Consider the following 15948-nt stretch of genomic DNA (forward strand, 5'->3'; position numbering starts at 1 on the left):
AGGTAGAAAAACTTGCGATAATTCATTAAGTTCGCAGATATCAGGCATTTTACCTGGAATGAGTAAACATTTTTCAAACCAATGCATGTGCAGCTGAGTTCAAAATGAAGGCCATATTTAAAGAGGAGTTTCACATTCATAGGGGAAAACCTTAAACATGTCTGAGAATCAAATCTCAACAGCTAAAATATGCCACTGAAAACTGCTGGAAGTTACAAGAATATGATGGAAGACTGACAGAATACGGGAAAGATTGGGAAGAACCTACCTTTAGCTTTCCACATTCTGATAACCGAGTGTTTCAAAGGATACAAGTTCTGGTAGAGAGGGATGAGGGATTTGAGAGCTCGACTCGCGTTGATAGCAGTGGCTCTGACCATGGTGGACAAAATCTTCATGTCCACTATGGCACCATCAAACAGTGGCCCAAAGAACGGCACCTACAGTCAAAAAATAAATAAATATGTCAACAAAAACAGGGAGAGAAAAAGGGGCAGCTTAAAAGGCAAAACATCAAATTTTCGTGAAATAGAATACAATCTGGAGGCTGCCAGCCAAATAATGACTGGCACAACAGATTTTTATAATGATACAATATTTGATTCAGGCAATGGCTTTCTGATTTAATTCAATACGTTGCTTGTGGAATCCACAAAAGAGAATAACGTCAAGCTTTTATTGGGTTTGTTTGTGGACCAGGTCTCAAAGCCAAGCCCGCTGTGGCTGAATATATGTGCTTTCAGGACAACAACAGAAGCCATATCTTATCTTACTTGTTCTTGGATTCAGGATAATTCAATATTTTTGCTTGCAGAATGAATGAAGGAGAATATGATTATGTCATTAGTGCTGTGGTATCCATGTCATACAGAAAAAAGACAGCTTTTTTATTGCGTTTGCTCTTGTTTGAAATAGAGTTATGCCATCAGTGCTGCGGCATTAATGTCTGTGGGTTTTAGACTGATACATTAACCAGATGAAAGCATATCTGTGTAGTCTAGAAAAAAACAACAACAAAGAAACACATCAATTCAAATATGAAAGCCCTGCACATTTACAGTCTAACTCCTAATCAAGTTTTAACGTCTTGTGATCTTCACAATGTAAAGCAAGAAATATGGAACAACATAGCGCTACAACAAGACTAATAAATTCAATTGTTCAATCGCAATCAATCAAAATCTAGTTTTGATACCTCGGCTGCTGGGACCACTTCTCTTATTTCATAAATAGACTGCACATTGCATTTAATATCTCAGTACTTTACAATCATATTAATACTCAAATTTTTTTCATATTACCACAAACTTTATTGTATTATTTGGGGATTTTGGATGATAGACCAACCCAGCACAGCACAATGGATCTGTGTTGTGTGGCTCTATCATGTGAAGTGGAAGAAAATTTATCGTTTTTCCAAATATTTTCATAAAAATCAGAAATGTGTGGTTGTATATTTAGTTTCTGTGAGTGAATATTTTGCTGCAATGAGAGCTACAAGTCTTTTAGGGTCCCTCTCTACCAGCCTTGCATGGATTCTAAATTGGATTTAGATTTGGACTTTGACTAGGACATTCTAACAGAGGAATAAGCTTTGACATAAATATTTCCATAGTAGTTCTGGATGTGTGCCTAGAGTAGTCCTGCTAGAAGGCGAACCTCTACTCCAGTCTTAAAATATTTCTCACCTCCAACAAGTTTTCTTCCTGGATTGCCCTTTAATTAGTTTCATTAATTTTTATATGAGCACCGTCTAGCTTTCCTGTCCCTACTGTTATCAGTGTATCCAGACCATTAAGGTCTTCTGGCTCCAGCCTACTCTGCATACCTAAAACCAGAACTAAACAAGGTGAAGCAGCATTTAGTTCCTATGCTCCACTTATCTGGAACAAACTTCCAGAAAATTGTAAAGGTGCGGAAAACCTGAGTTCATTTAAATCAAGATTAAAAACACATTTGTTTAGGATTACCTTCAACTGTTCTAGTCAACTGAATCACCACTTTTTTGTTCTATTTTCTATCTACATTTTATTCCTACTTGCTTTTATTCTGTTTTATTTTGCTATATCATGTAAAGCACTTTGCATTGTCTTTGTACTGAATTGGCTATATAAATAAATTTGCCTTGCCTTGCCTACTGAAGAAAAGAATCCTCACAGTACGATGTTGCCACCAACATCATACTGTGAGGATTTGTATGCAGACTGTGCCAAACAGAGTTCTGCATGTAAGACAAAACGTTTAAATTTAATCCCATTTTATCATTATATTTTTTATTATTAACCTAACAACTTTTTTCTGACCTCTCTGCTGTGTTTGTTAGTCTTCATGATGCGGTTTATTCTCAAATGTCCTGTAAAAAGCAAATCAGGCCTTCAAAGAAGAGATGCATCTCTTCTCTGTCAAGATTCGTGAGATTAAATTACACAATTGGACTTTTTTTTTTTTTATAAAGGTGACTTCATAAAGTAATTCCATTGGAATAAACAAAGACCATTATTATTTATTAAAAAAGTAATTTATATTTTGTTGTAACTCTATATGTCCAAAACACTCATTATAGATGGTGATAGCTGAGAACAGGAAAGATCTCCTGTCAAGGTGTTTTTTTCAGAAGATCTAAAGAATTTAATTTAAATTTAATTTGTTTAAATTAACTGTTTAATTGGTTGCGCCAGATTTTATTTTGGAGCATCAAAGTGGCGGGTGATGAGCACATATTCACACCACACTTTTTAGATTTTAATTCATCACAAGTTGGAAATCCATGTATAAATTTTATTTTGGTAAAATTAAACAAAAACCAAGTAAAATCCATTAAAGTCTGGGGTTGTAATGTGAGAAAATGTAAAAAATTATAAAAAGGTATGAATAGGTTGTATACGAACTGATTTAACCTTCTACTGCTGCCATTCCTTTACAGGTATACAAGAAATACTGGTTTCAACTTTTCCATATCTCAAAAGGACTTCTAAAGGCTGCATAGATGAGCGACCTTTCTAATAAGTTTTGAATTTAGCGGCTAAAGTGATGATTAAATACGGATGATTGAAGCATAAAAAATGAAAAAGCAATTACTGGGAATTCTTGACTAATCAGAAACATTTAACAGCTTCCCAATCAAGCCAAAACATCTCAAAGGCATCACTTTCTCACAAACTAATGTGTTTAAGAGGCCTAATCTTTTTTTGTCCTCTTGGTTCCTTTGGTTTAAATCGTCCTGGACTTTACATATTTAACCCATACAAGTCTTCCAGAGCGCTGGGATCTGGACAGAAGCTCTTGCAGCTTAGACATAACTAAACAGCTCCAGAGGTAACATCCGTAGAGCCCTGCTTCAATTACTCTGATTGGACAATGATTTATTTTTTTTTTCCCCCCCAACAATTACAGCCCGGCAAAATGTTGCATGTAGTTACTCCTGATTAGAGCAGTGGGGAAATGATTATCATCACCGGATTTAAATGATTAGCTGAAAATGACCTGCAGCTCTCCGAGCATTCCAAGAATGCATTGAAATACCAAACACGACATTGTTTGAGCTGCTCAGATTGTGTTTACCTCTGGCTTCTTGAGTATTTGGATGGAATACATGTGGTTCTTCATGGGGTAGATGACGATCAACACGTCCCCAAATTCGGTAGGGATGATCCCTCGGCGGTAGTCTCTGGAATGTTCAGACCAAATGATGTGGACTTCGTCGTTGCCCAGGTGTCGGAGCTGCAGCGTTGGGAGGGAGGCATAGATTGATGAGGAGGAGCAGCGCAGTGAAAGGGGGATTAATAATACGAGCAAAGCAGAAGAACACTATGTGAAATCATCGGTTACAATGCAAACTAAACGCAAGCACAGAGATGGTTTCACAAATAGACGGGGATGGCCTGTATCCATCAAAAGCCAAGGCTTTTGATTTCGAGTGCGTGTGCGTGGCATAGGTGGCCCTGAGGATGATGGAGCGACTGTGGAAAGATGGAGAATGGTCAACAAGACAGAGTGAAGCCCTGGGAAGATGGAGCACAGGCAGGAAGACAGATGGGATCATATGTGACGCTGTGAGCAGGTTCCAGTCAGAGCTGGTGACAGCACCGTCATTAACCTTGATGTCTGCCACCATACACACACACACACACACACACACACACACACGCACGCACGCACACACACACACACACACCTCACGCTCTTTACTTTTCAGGTTTGTCAAACACCTTCAGAATGATGTCAGTCTAGACTTTAGCCCCGAGAGAAATAATGATGCCATTTCCTTTCAAACATTTAAACTTTATTCCTATACTCCTTTCTTTAGGATTCGTTCCAAAGCAGGAGACAGTGACGTGCAGTCAGGGGAAGCAAGTGAGAACAGGCCCCTCACTAGTCATCATGGAAAGAAAAAAAAAATATATAATAATAACTTAATATAAATTGTGATTCACTCAGTCATTTGTAATAAAAGTTATTTTTTTTATCTAATTTCCTCATTTTTGATCATATTCTATTTAAAAATCGCAGACTTTTCGCTATTTTTCATGTAAATTCTTGGTGGCGCTTAATAGCGAAGCCGGTGAGGCTGCAGCGAGCTTGGCCTCCCCTGGTATTGCACAATCCCATGTTAACTGCGCTGGCTTCCATTCTGTGAATGCATCTTCCTGACTCTAGATCATAAATTCAATTGTTCAAACAGTTATGAACTGATTTTCCACAATTTAATATATGTGGATTACGAATTGTGTTTTGGTCATCATATTGTGTGCAGGTAACATGTTTTTGTGCTGCTGCGCGATCATAAACAGCAAAGAACTGGTTGTAGGCAGTTCCTTGACCTCTAGGCAGGGGGCGCTCAAGGAGCATCGCTCCTGATCCTAAAACTGTAGAGTGACAGCAAGTTATGGATGTATTATTAGCGACTTATACTGAACAAGTAAAGCACTAAAAAGACTCTAAACATACAGCCGGAACAGGACTGATCAAGGAACACTTTCCTCCCTGGCAGTGATCTCCACTGAGACTGAGAGACTTTTAAATCTGAAGAAGATAAAGAGAACTTTTACCGGAAAATGACCGATATTTTTGTGCAGAAAGAGCGCCGCATGGACTTCATTTATAAGCAGAGGTAAGACAGCGATAATTATTCTTGTTTTGTTTTCGTAATGAAATGTGCGTAATGTGTGTTATATTTTTAGAATGTGTTACAAATGTAGAAATCCATCATAACTCAAACTGTTACCAATCAAATGGCAATTTTTTTTTTCATCACAAAAATCAATATTTTTCCTTGTATCTTGGTGAATTTATTTGGCTCAATCAGTCTCCTTCAGCACTTTGCAATGAGTCGACTCTGTAGAATGTATATATCTGTAAATCTGACTCTGATGACGTCAGTGCCTCACCAGCCATGAACCCTACCGCACGTCACTGAGATATATATATATATATATATATATATATATATATATATATATATATATATATATATATATATATATATATATATATATATATATATATGATCTTGCCATTACGTTCTCCTGAGAATTTTTGTAATTGCAGGATAAGGAAGAGTTCCACTGAGAATCAGAGACTATGAAATATTTCTGGATGTCAGGACAGTCAGAGGTTTTTTAATCTTGTTTTTCCATAAAGAAGATCGGAACAATGTCACATCAGTGGGTGTAATGCTCCTTTAATCCTTTTACTCTAGCCGCTGTGTTGCGATAAGACCAACGTGGCCCAGCAAAGAGGCAAACCTGGACAGGAGCCCTGTGAAGGCCTAAACTGATTGTGCTTGTGTGAGTGTTACATGAGGATGCAAGATAAACGCTTGCCAGGCCTAATGTGCGTTTGTGTGTCCGTTTACACCGTTTGGGGACATGTTTGCCAAACGCTGTCTCTATGTGTTTTTACGTCTATGCCTAACGTGTTATGGCCGTATACGCGTCTTCCTGCAGCACTAACACAAATTTATAGCCGTGGTCAGAATGAGGCTAATAAAATCCCTCGGTGGATGTGTGTTAAACAGGTTTAACGTGTGCGTGAAGAGTGCATGTGCAGGTGTGTGTATGAGACTATGCATGTTTGATGGGACCATCAGCTGATCAGTGAGACGGATGGTGTCGGGCCAGACGTTGCTAATCCAATCAGGAGCCTGAAGCGATGTGATAGGCCGAGAAGCAGGAAGTATGATCTGATTAAAAGGACATTATGGCCATGTGCAGAGCACCCAGAGCCTGGGGGCTGACAGGTGTGATTACACACAAACGCAGATATAGACACATACAATAAAACCTGCCTGCCTAGGCACTTCTACAAGCCTCACAACAAACGCAAACATGATTGCCAGCAAAACCAAGAGGGGATTACGATGCAAGACAGCCGCTGTACAGAACATGGCAGCATATAACATCATTTTTTTAAGCTTGTTGAACATTCAAACCTATAACTGTGAGGGTTTAATTGAACAGTGTTCTTATTAAAATAAAACAAAATCATCTTTTACTTCACCCGAGGACACAGAAGACCGCTCAATCCCTTCTGTTTAGCCAACAAGACGCAACGACGTCCAACAAAATCCTGTTGTAGCCGGGGCGATTTAACTAATTAGCATTCAAAGTCGCAAAATTAAAAGACGACGCGTTTGCAAATCAAAACAGCACTGGATCCACGAGCGGTTATTTTGTGAGACATTCCAGTCTGTGTAGCCGAAAGCTATGTTTTGCTTGATAGTGTCATAAAACGAGACAGAAAAGTCTGATGTGAGAAAGCGCCGATGGCTTCAGGTCTCACAGAGACGTTTAAACACATTACAAAGAATGCAAAAAAACACCAAGTGCAACAGACAGTTACCATCAGGGCAGGTGGTTCGTAAAAGCCGTCATGTCCCTTTTGTTTTTTCACATTTTGTTACAACCAATAACCTCAATGTATTTCATTGAAGTTGTTTACAATAGACAGACACTAGGTAATGGATAATTATGAAATGGGGAAAAAAAATTATACATGCTTTTCACATTCTTTTAGAAGAAAATTCTGAAAAGTGTGGAGGGCATTTATGATACAGCCCAAAGAAAAGTTCTTCCAGGATTGCCCTTTATTTAGCGGTATCCATCCTCCGGTCAACTGGTGTTCACTAAACGACTTGTTGGTTTTTTCCTATTCCCAAACGCCAGATTTGTGAATTGCACAAGTAACAGTTTCCCTATTAACAGATTCTCCCACATACTGTGATCAAATTACACACAGAGGGACTCTATTTACTAATTAGGTGACCAAGTAATAAATAGAAAATGACAAATGCCACACATTTCAGATTTTGATTTGTAAAAACAATTAATAAAATATAAATGTTCTTCCACTTCACAATTATGCACTACTTTGTGTTTATCTACGACATAAAATCCTAATAAAATAAATTGAAGTCTGTGACTGAAATGATGCCATTCCTCCATTCCTTAATAAATTGCCCTGCTTTTCGAATTCACCCCTGTCTGTGTTAGTGTCAGAGTTTTACCTTTTTTGTGAGGTTCTGATCCTGGTCATGGGGCATGCGAGTGGACACGTGATAGATGACTTCGGTTGTGGACGTGGCATAGTAAGGCGTCGTCAGGCCAGTACTGCGATTTCTCTGAAGGCCTCCCATGAAGCCACAGTGAGTCGTGAGGTCCACCTAATGCATAAAATCACATGCATAATAACACTCGTTTCCATTTTAAAAACACAATGTCCCTTTGAGGTTTCCAGATAAAGACAAATCTGTTTTTTTCTCACTTACTGTACATATCAGGATTAAAAAATATATATATAAAAAAAAAAACCTGCGATGTTTAATCAGTTGTCTGATAAAAAAAAAGTACTTCCAATAAATACAGAGTATGCCAGGAATTTTTACCTCCCAGCCGAGTCCTGAAACAAAGTCTTCATAAGCCTGGCTGCCAGCTGTGTTTGTGAGTATGGAGTGTTTATCCTCTTGACCTTCAGCCACATAAAATACTGCAATCTTATGAGTCTCTCGGCTGAAAGACAATGACAGAAAATAAGTATAAACAGGGAATCGGTTTAATCTCTGCGGCTAGTAAATGTCTAATAAGGACGTTATATGGAGAGGTTGGAGGAGGTTCATAGTGTAAGATATGTGCATCTCACCACTGCCGTGAGTCTAGATTCTTCAGCTCCCTCAGTAACTTCTCGTTCTTCCTCAACAAATGAAAGTTACTCCTGTAAGACACAGTTACACAAGCTAGTAGTCAATACCAAATTTTGTGGTTATATTCTGCCTCTTTACAACTTTAGTGAGCAACACTGCTTTGAGTTAATACAGCTTTATCCTTTACTTCGACTTGAATTGATCCATGTCTATGTTTACGTATAATTAAAGCTTGTATTGAGTGTGCACACAAATCATTGTGCTGCAAAGGGCAACTTTTTGTGTGTATTCATCTGCATACAACAAGTTTCTAAACCACGGTTTTATTTTGGAACTTGCTATAAACCACATTTGTACAGTGCCTTTCACACCTTTTGTCATTCCTGGCACAGATGTGTACAAAGCTTTAAGACAAATCCATCTTTACTGCAGCAGCATAATCTAATAGTAAAGAATCCAGAGAAATCAAACCTTTCACACGAGTACATTTTAATTTGATGAGAGAAAAATACCATTTTAAGTAAGATTTCCCAATGGCCCAATTGGGAAATCTTACTTTAAAGATTTTTATTAAATAAACACAAGTCAAACATTTTAATAGTTTATGCTTATGTTTATAAATTGATCATAGAGACAAGTAGGAGTATATCTAATAAGTAATTCATGACGCCCCCCCCCCCCCCCCCCCCCCCCTCCTCTTCCCTTAAATTTCGGGGGTTTCACCTTATCTATTGGCTGTCCCACATGGCAATCATTCTGATGCGCTAATGTAACACCAGTATGCGTGCTCGTTCCTTGTTAGTTTCTGCTTGCTGGCTGCACATGTGCACTTCTAGTGTCTATGTATCCGGTTACCTTCGGTGTTAGCCGTTCATTGTAGCTCTGCTGTTCTTACTGTATACTTTGAACATGGCTGAGAGTCGTAAGAACTGAACCATGTTTATGAGAAGAAGAGGAAAGCCTCAGTAGAAAGAAATAAGACCAGAGTGGATTTTGGAGATTTTTTCTCACGCGATCCCCGTGAAGAGCGGAAGAGCAAGGTAAGACGGTCTTGCACATGCTCAGTGATTCAAAAACGGACTTCTGAAAAACAAAATCCCCAACCCTGGCTTTAATGTTGGTAGAGAAGGCACAAATGCCTTTGGTATCGGTGTGAGCGCCACTATCACGGCCAATACAACATCTTCGTTTGTCGGAGGATGGATCTGCCTGGGTACACTTTGGCATGGGCGGAGCGATCTTACAATTGGGTTAAGGTCAATAAAAAAGCCCCTTATGCCCATTGTCAAATATGGTGGAGTATCTGGGGGCTGTGGGTCCCTTTCATTTTAAAAAGCCCTAGGAACGTTGTAAGAGTGCCTGCTATTATTAACACTCTGAAAGATCGGAGTATTAGGAGTAACAATTTAGTGACCTCTTTAAAAATAAAAACTCATGAAAATCACATTTCCTCTGTAGCCATCTCAGCCAACAGATGCCCTGTAAAAAACTGATGACGATTATTTTGCCATGTTTAAAAACTCCTCCAATATAACATTTTAGAAATATTTGCTTTAAAAAATAAAACCCATAAAATTACATAAAACCCAGAACGTCAGTCAGTGACAAATGCTGTAATTATAGACTGTAATGTATCTTGAAATATTGGAAATGTCATATCAGCTTTATTGAATACATTTATATCATGATATATATTGACACTGAATTATTGTCCAACCCTACAACGTATAGAAAATTCACTTTTTGAACTTTAAAGGGGAAGTTTGAATTTTAAGTACAGCTCCATGGAGAGCTATTAGCAGTCAGTATCTTACCTGCTGCCGATAAATATAAAGCTAACAGATCATGACAAAAAGAACAAGATTCACAGACCAAAATCTACAGAACCTGACCTTGTCGATTTATTAATTTAAAGGGGCCTAGTCAGTCACCTCACATGACTTTCCGAATTTCTATGCCAATAGCTCCCTCTGGTTGCATATAAAGGTTTATCAATTAAATCATTGCATCCTGTTGGGTTATTATATTTTATTCCTGTGTTTTGCACTGTGTTTTTGCTCTGTTTGTAAGTAAACAAAGCGTTTTTGTGCATATAAGACCACGTGACCGGAAGAATGATATTGCGCAAGCATACAACGAGTAAACAAGGTGAAGCAATGGAGCTGATTCAGTCAACAACGTCCAGCGGAGGTGCAAAAAGAAAGTGGTAAAGTAACCCTAACCCTACAGATCGGGTTTGTCTTTGACCACGCATTGCAGGACGGTCTACAGGTTCTTACAGGAGCTGCGTCAAAAGTCGCCATCTTGCTTTCTGATACTTCAGCGGTACTGCAAGCAGATGGCGCAACAATGTTTCTGTCTGCTGATCACGGCCAACGCAAAGTTCTTTTGAGGCTCAAAAAAGGCATAAGTAGAAGTAGATTGTTTTATTTGAAGATGAATATATGGTATTTTGTGTTTTTATTTGGTCATAGTATGTGACAAGGCCCCTTTAAAAAAATTAAGTCCTACTATCAAAAAAAAAAACAATCTTGATCTTCTTGATGAGCAAAAAAAAAATAAGTATTTCATACTTTTAGAAAATTAAGTCAGTGATAAAGAGGAAAACTTCAAAAACCGCATATCTACAGCAGAACTTAGATTTACCGCTGGATTGTAGGAGAAGTCTGACTGACCTGAGTTTTCATACATTCAGGCTCTAAAGAAAGACAGATGGGCTGTGATTTTTAAGAAAAACAAAAGCCTTTCATGTAGAATAACTTATCTAGAGGCGGTTGAAACTGTGCCAAAGAGCGACCCTCAACCTCTGTATGGCTGATTTAAAAACCAAGAGTTGGGCAGTGAAGCTTGGAGTGGAGTGATAATGACACGCGTTCTTTTCACTCTTAGAGAAAGGAAAAAAAGAGCAAGGGAGTGCAGGAGAGGGAGAGAGAGAGAGAAAGAGAGAGAGAGGGATAGAGAGAGAGGGGGATAGAGAGAGAGAGAGAGAGCAATTTGCTCTTTATTAAAGTGATACTTGGTAATGGCCTCATTCTCTGCTCTCAAAGACTCCATTTACACCCCGGATTATAGGGAAGAGCATAAAAGGGGATACACAGACACACACAAGGGTGACTGTCAGTATCTTAGTGTCTGTAATGCCTCATATGAATACCTGGAGAGACGTAAGGTGACAATAACAGATGATTAGACAACATCTCTTTTTTCTCTTTCATTCCTATCTACCTTCCTATTTTCCATTTACCTCCAACTTTCTTGTGCTTTCATTTCAGTCTTTTTGCTTCATTATTTATTCTCTTTATCATTATTACGACTAAATCAACATGGGTCTGAATCATCTTGGTTTCGGATTTGCCACAGCCCCCTCAATCACGCTCTTCTTGAACTACTGCTTTTTTATTCCAACTCCAAATGGGCTGAGTTTGATCAATAGGACGCTGTCCTCATTATCACGCACACACATGAGTGTGTGGAGAAGCCTATTGTGTGGGTCTGAATGCAGAAAGTGTAATTCCCTGGATAAAGTATAATGAGCGATGAGCGTCCATTAGCTGGCCAGGCGCATTTAAAGCAATACCCTGACATTGTGAGTTTCATCTCGGAGTCATTGAGAAGATGAAATGCTGCATGATGTGAATGGGGAGAAACATAGCCTCTAATGAGCTCAATGTAGTTCGCCTTTTTCTTTTATATGCATTAACCAAGCATTTGGTTTGCTGTAGGAAAGAACAAAATACAGAAGACATCCCACACATACCTTTTATAAAATTACCCTTAATTTGAAACATCTCATATTAAAATGTGCAATCTGGATAGATTTGTTGTTTAGGGGAAAGTCCTACATCCTTATAATGAAAATGGCATAATCCAGGCTCCCTGTACCTTGTTAATGAAAAAGTTCCCTACTTTTCCAAACTTACATTAGAAGGGTATCATTCCATTTTTGCTAACATTTACAGTAGAACCTCAACATTTACAGCAAATTTATTACTGATATTTATACTGTGGCCAGGCCTATAGATGGATGGATGGATGGATGGATGGATGGATGGATGGATGGATGGATGGATGGATGGATGGAATAAAAGCTAAACATATAAGTGGGTGGATGGATGATTGGGTAATTTATAAATAAATGGCTGGGATAAAGGATGGACAGACAGATGGATCCAAGGATGCACAGTTGGACAAAAGATGGATGACGAGCATTTAGATAGATGGATGGATGTACAGAGAAATAATGGGTGAAAGGAGGCATCATTGGTTGAGTGTGTGGATGGATATAACTTGTAAATAATAAAATGGGGAATGTTTTCATGCCATTTCTTTAATTACCATATTTTTTGGACTTAAAATCCTTACATTTTCTCAAAAATTGATGGTGCTTCCTATAATCTGGTGCGCCTTATTTTACCGTTGTGCTTAATGACTGATTTTATGTGGTACAATGCACTAAAAAATCTGTTAAAATGTGTAAATACAACTTTGGTTAACAACAAAGCAGCTCTGCTCAATGGAAATTTGGAGCATTACGGTACACTGTGTCACTATCTGATCGGGCCCCTGAGCTGTCTACAAGACTGCCTGACTGTTCCACACCGCTCCACGCATCCACCTGGACTCGCTGCCATTGGGAGGGATTTCAACACCACATAAAATGGACGAGCCAATCAGGATCTCCGGGCGGGATTTTCGTAGATGTGACGTATCAGACAAGCGACTGTTTGGATTAAGACAACAATGGCGGCTTGCAGCGAGGAAGCAAGCATTGATGCTGCCGTTTCATCTGTGTTGTCCAATCTGTCGAATATTAATTATTTTAAAGAACACCAGAGAACGGCCTTGAAGGCTTATTTTAGTGGAAACAATGTTTTCGCCCTTTTCCCGACCGGGTTTGGCAAGAGCTTGATCCTCCTTAACGTCAGCATCACGGGTTAATTTTGATGAGAGTGGTTGATGTAGCACGTCAGTAAAGATGATGGACAAGTAGTTTATTCAATCATAAGAAAGTGTTTTTGATAAGGCCACTCCTGAAATTCATCTCCAATGGAGCAATCCCAGATGGATCTGCGGAGCTCTGCGGAACGAAATCCATCTGGCGAGAGTCAGGTTAAGCAAAGCAAACTAACGGGCTAAAAAACAACCACAATTACAGTTTGGATTAACGAGAGAAATTTAAGAAGTTTAACAAAATTTTCCCACTCTTTAAGAAAGTCTTACCTCTTCTCCCAGGAGTTGAGTCCCAGTATGTTGATGAGCAGCCTGCAGTAGTAAAAGGCCGACTGCGGGGTCTCCGTCTCTGGTTCGGTCTGCTGCATTGCCCTCATGTTCAGCTCCTCACCTCTCTAAAAGTTTATTTTAGTTTATCACACAAAAAGGAGAAATATTTGTCAAGAAAATTAAGCACAGAGGACGATTTGCTTTTACTGCACCTGGCAAAAAATCTGGAATAACCACTATGATGCAAAACTATTTTTTTTCCAGCTGAACTTTTTTTTTTTTTTTTTTAAGTTGGCTCAAAAAAATCATAACTTTTGCGATTTTTATTACAAAAACCTGAACTGTTTTACAGATGAATCTCTAGTTAAGTGTGTTTTCACAGACCTCAAGCTTTTTCACTGCATGTCAAGTAAAGGGGCAGGACAGATAGCAGTCAGCACCTGTTTGAGTATTTTGTATTTTATTGAGGGGCATCGGAGTAAAGGGGGCAGAAAACATGTGCATGTCACATTTCTCATTTTTGAATTGGTGAAAGTAAAAACTATTAACAATGCTTTCCAAATTACTACTGTTTTACTGTTTTTAATGTTCTTTTTTGTTTATACATTCTATCCCTACTTGCTTTTATTCCTATATTTTAATCATGTAAAGCACTTTGCATTGTCTCTGTACTGAATTGTGCTATATAAATAAATTTGCCTTGCCTTGCCTTACACAATTATGTTACTATGTGTCAGTCTTTCATGTAAAATGAAACAACTTCTCCTCCAAGAGTAGTAAATCAATCTCTGCCAGGGTTTGCAGGTCTCTTTTGCAAACTGCGACTCTTAAAATAATAAAGTCTAGAACAGCTTGAAGCGCTGCTTTGTTCTTATGGATAATCCATTAAATGTCAGAAATATGTTCATTTGTATGCTCATACTTAGTTATAATGCACCCTCTAACTATTTTACTAAATATTACCTATAGAACTTTTTCACTTTGTTCATATATTACAATATGCAGTTAATTGTTTAAACATAATAATATGTAACATAATAGTTATAATTAATCATTTTATAAGAAAATGTACCAATTATCTGGCTACAATCCCTTTAAAAAGCATGTTATCTCGTTTGCTTTGAATTGAAATAGCAGATGTTTAGACTTTTTATGGGAAAAGCACAGGTATAGGTATAACAAACCAACGTCTTTGCTACACGTTTTCACAAATAAAATGTATGCAACGCACATGGAGAACAAACTCTCGCTCGGCAGCACTCTGTTTCAGGATGGCGTTGATCACGTCGTTCTCCTGCTTCTCCGATACGCATCCCGGAGGAGGGGCTGGGATGTTGAGTGGCATGCCTGGGAGGACCAATGTGAGTTCGAAATTAGTTTAGAGGACTCCTGGTTTCACATCTTTATAACGAAAACATTATGACAAACTGGTTCATTCCAGTTTACCTTCAATATATAACAGATATATCAATATTTAGCAGACACAGGACTTGTTCAGAATTTTTTAATGATGATATAATTGTTTGAACTCAGATCACGACACGCACCTGCTCTCTGCAGACACTCGGGACTCGAGTAACCGAGGTACTGCAGCATCTCATCCAGAGCATCATCTCCCTCTTCCAGACAATTCCACGCTGGCACCGCCTCCCGGCACACCCGTTTAGCGAGAGGAGGCGCTAGAAGCTTTTCCGAACCTGAATCCACGTCCATGTGATGCTCATGTGTCTCCTCCTCATCCTCCTCCCCCTCCTCCTGCTCTCTCTCTTCTGAAGGGTCAACATTTTCACCTCCTGCTGGATACTCCCTCTCTTCATCGCCGACTTTCCTCTCCTCCTCCGCTATCTGAACCTCTTGTCTGTCACTTTCCATCTGTCTCTCTTCCTCCTCCAGCCCCTGCTCCTCCTGCTCATCTCCCTCGCCATCTTCCTCCTTCAATTCCATCTTGTTCTCTGGACCTCCTGGTGGAGTGCGTAATTGAAGGTTCGCACTGTGCGGTGACTGCATTTGTGGTAGAACTGTGTGAGCCGGACTGTTTGGGGAGCACAGCGGAGGCCCGTACAGGACGGCGGAGTCCCAGGAGTGTTTTCCGGCAACATCTCGGATGATGACACGGACACAAGCAGGAGCAGAGGACAAGCCAGCTGTCATTCCTCCTCCTGGGACACCAGACTCTGATCGGATCTGGAAAACCAGGAATTCTTGAGTCACAAAGTACAATGCAATCTGTTCAAACTAAACTGAAAACTTTCTAAAACAAAAAAACTTCTGACATCAAGTCAAATAAACTTCAACACATAAAACTCAGGTTCCACATCTCACATATTAAGCCAGGACAGTTACAACAGGATAGGGCTGGACGATATAAAAAAAAAAGCATATCGATAAAATAGAAATCGTATTGGTCGATATCAATAATTATCAACAAAGTCAAAACATTTATTTTAAGTGCAGCCCTGGCCATTTTATGCTGTTGCTTAGAAACCTGTCTAGAAGACACAAACACCGAATTTAAACTCAGCCCTTCATTTAACCAACTTTATACCAAAACAGCAAGTTTTTAAAAAAGAAAATAGAATATGTGCTCCCTG

General features: G+C 39.0%; 1 protein-coding gene across 10 annotated transcripts in view; it reads right to left on the reverse strand.

Annotated features, from left to right (window-relative positions):
• Positions 1-15948, reverse strand: part of ralgapa1 (Ral GTPase activating protein catalytic subunit alpha 1) — a 101588-nt gene that overhangs the window by 41910 nt on the left and 43730 nt on the right. For 9 of the 10 annotated variants that reach the window (XM_012861524.3, XM_012861528.3, XM_012861529.3 and 6 more), the window contains 8 exons: positions 14905-15541; positions 14589-14704; positions 13358-13482; positions 8137-8208; positions 7883-8006; positions 7505-7660; positions 3562-3720; positions 313-440 (listed from right to left, as the gene is read on the reverse strand). In XM_012861524.3, coding sequence (XP_012716978.2) covers positions 313-440; positions 3562-3720; positions 7505-7660; positions 7883-8006; positions 8137-8208; positions 13358-13482; positions 14589-14704; positions 14905-15541 — 1517 coding nt within the window. Of the gene's footprint in view, positions 1-312; positions 441-3561; positions 3723-7504; positions 7661-7882; positions 8007-8136; positions 8209-13357; positions 13483-14588; positions 14705-14904; positions 15542-15948 lie in introns of those variants that run through there. The other variant, XM_036150813.1, reaches the window with a different exon arrangement.

The sequence above is a fragment of the Fundulus heteroclitus genome, chromosome 19 (assembly GCF_011125445.2).
Source record: "Fundulus heteroclitus isolate FHET01 chromosome 19, MU-UCD_Fhet_4.1, whole genome shotgun sequence".
Lineage (NCBI taxonomy): Eukaryota > Metazoa > Chordata > Actinopteri > Cyprinodontiformes > Fundulidae > Fundulus > Fundulus heteroclitus.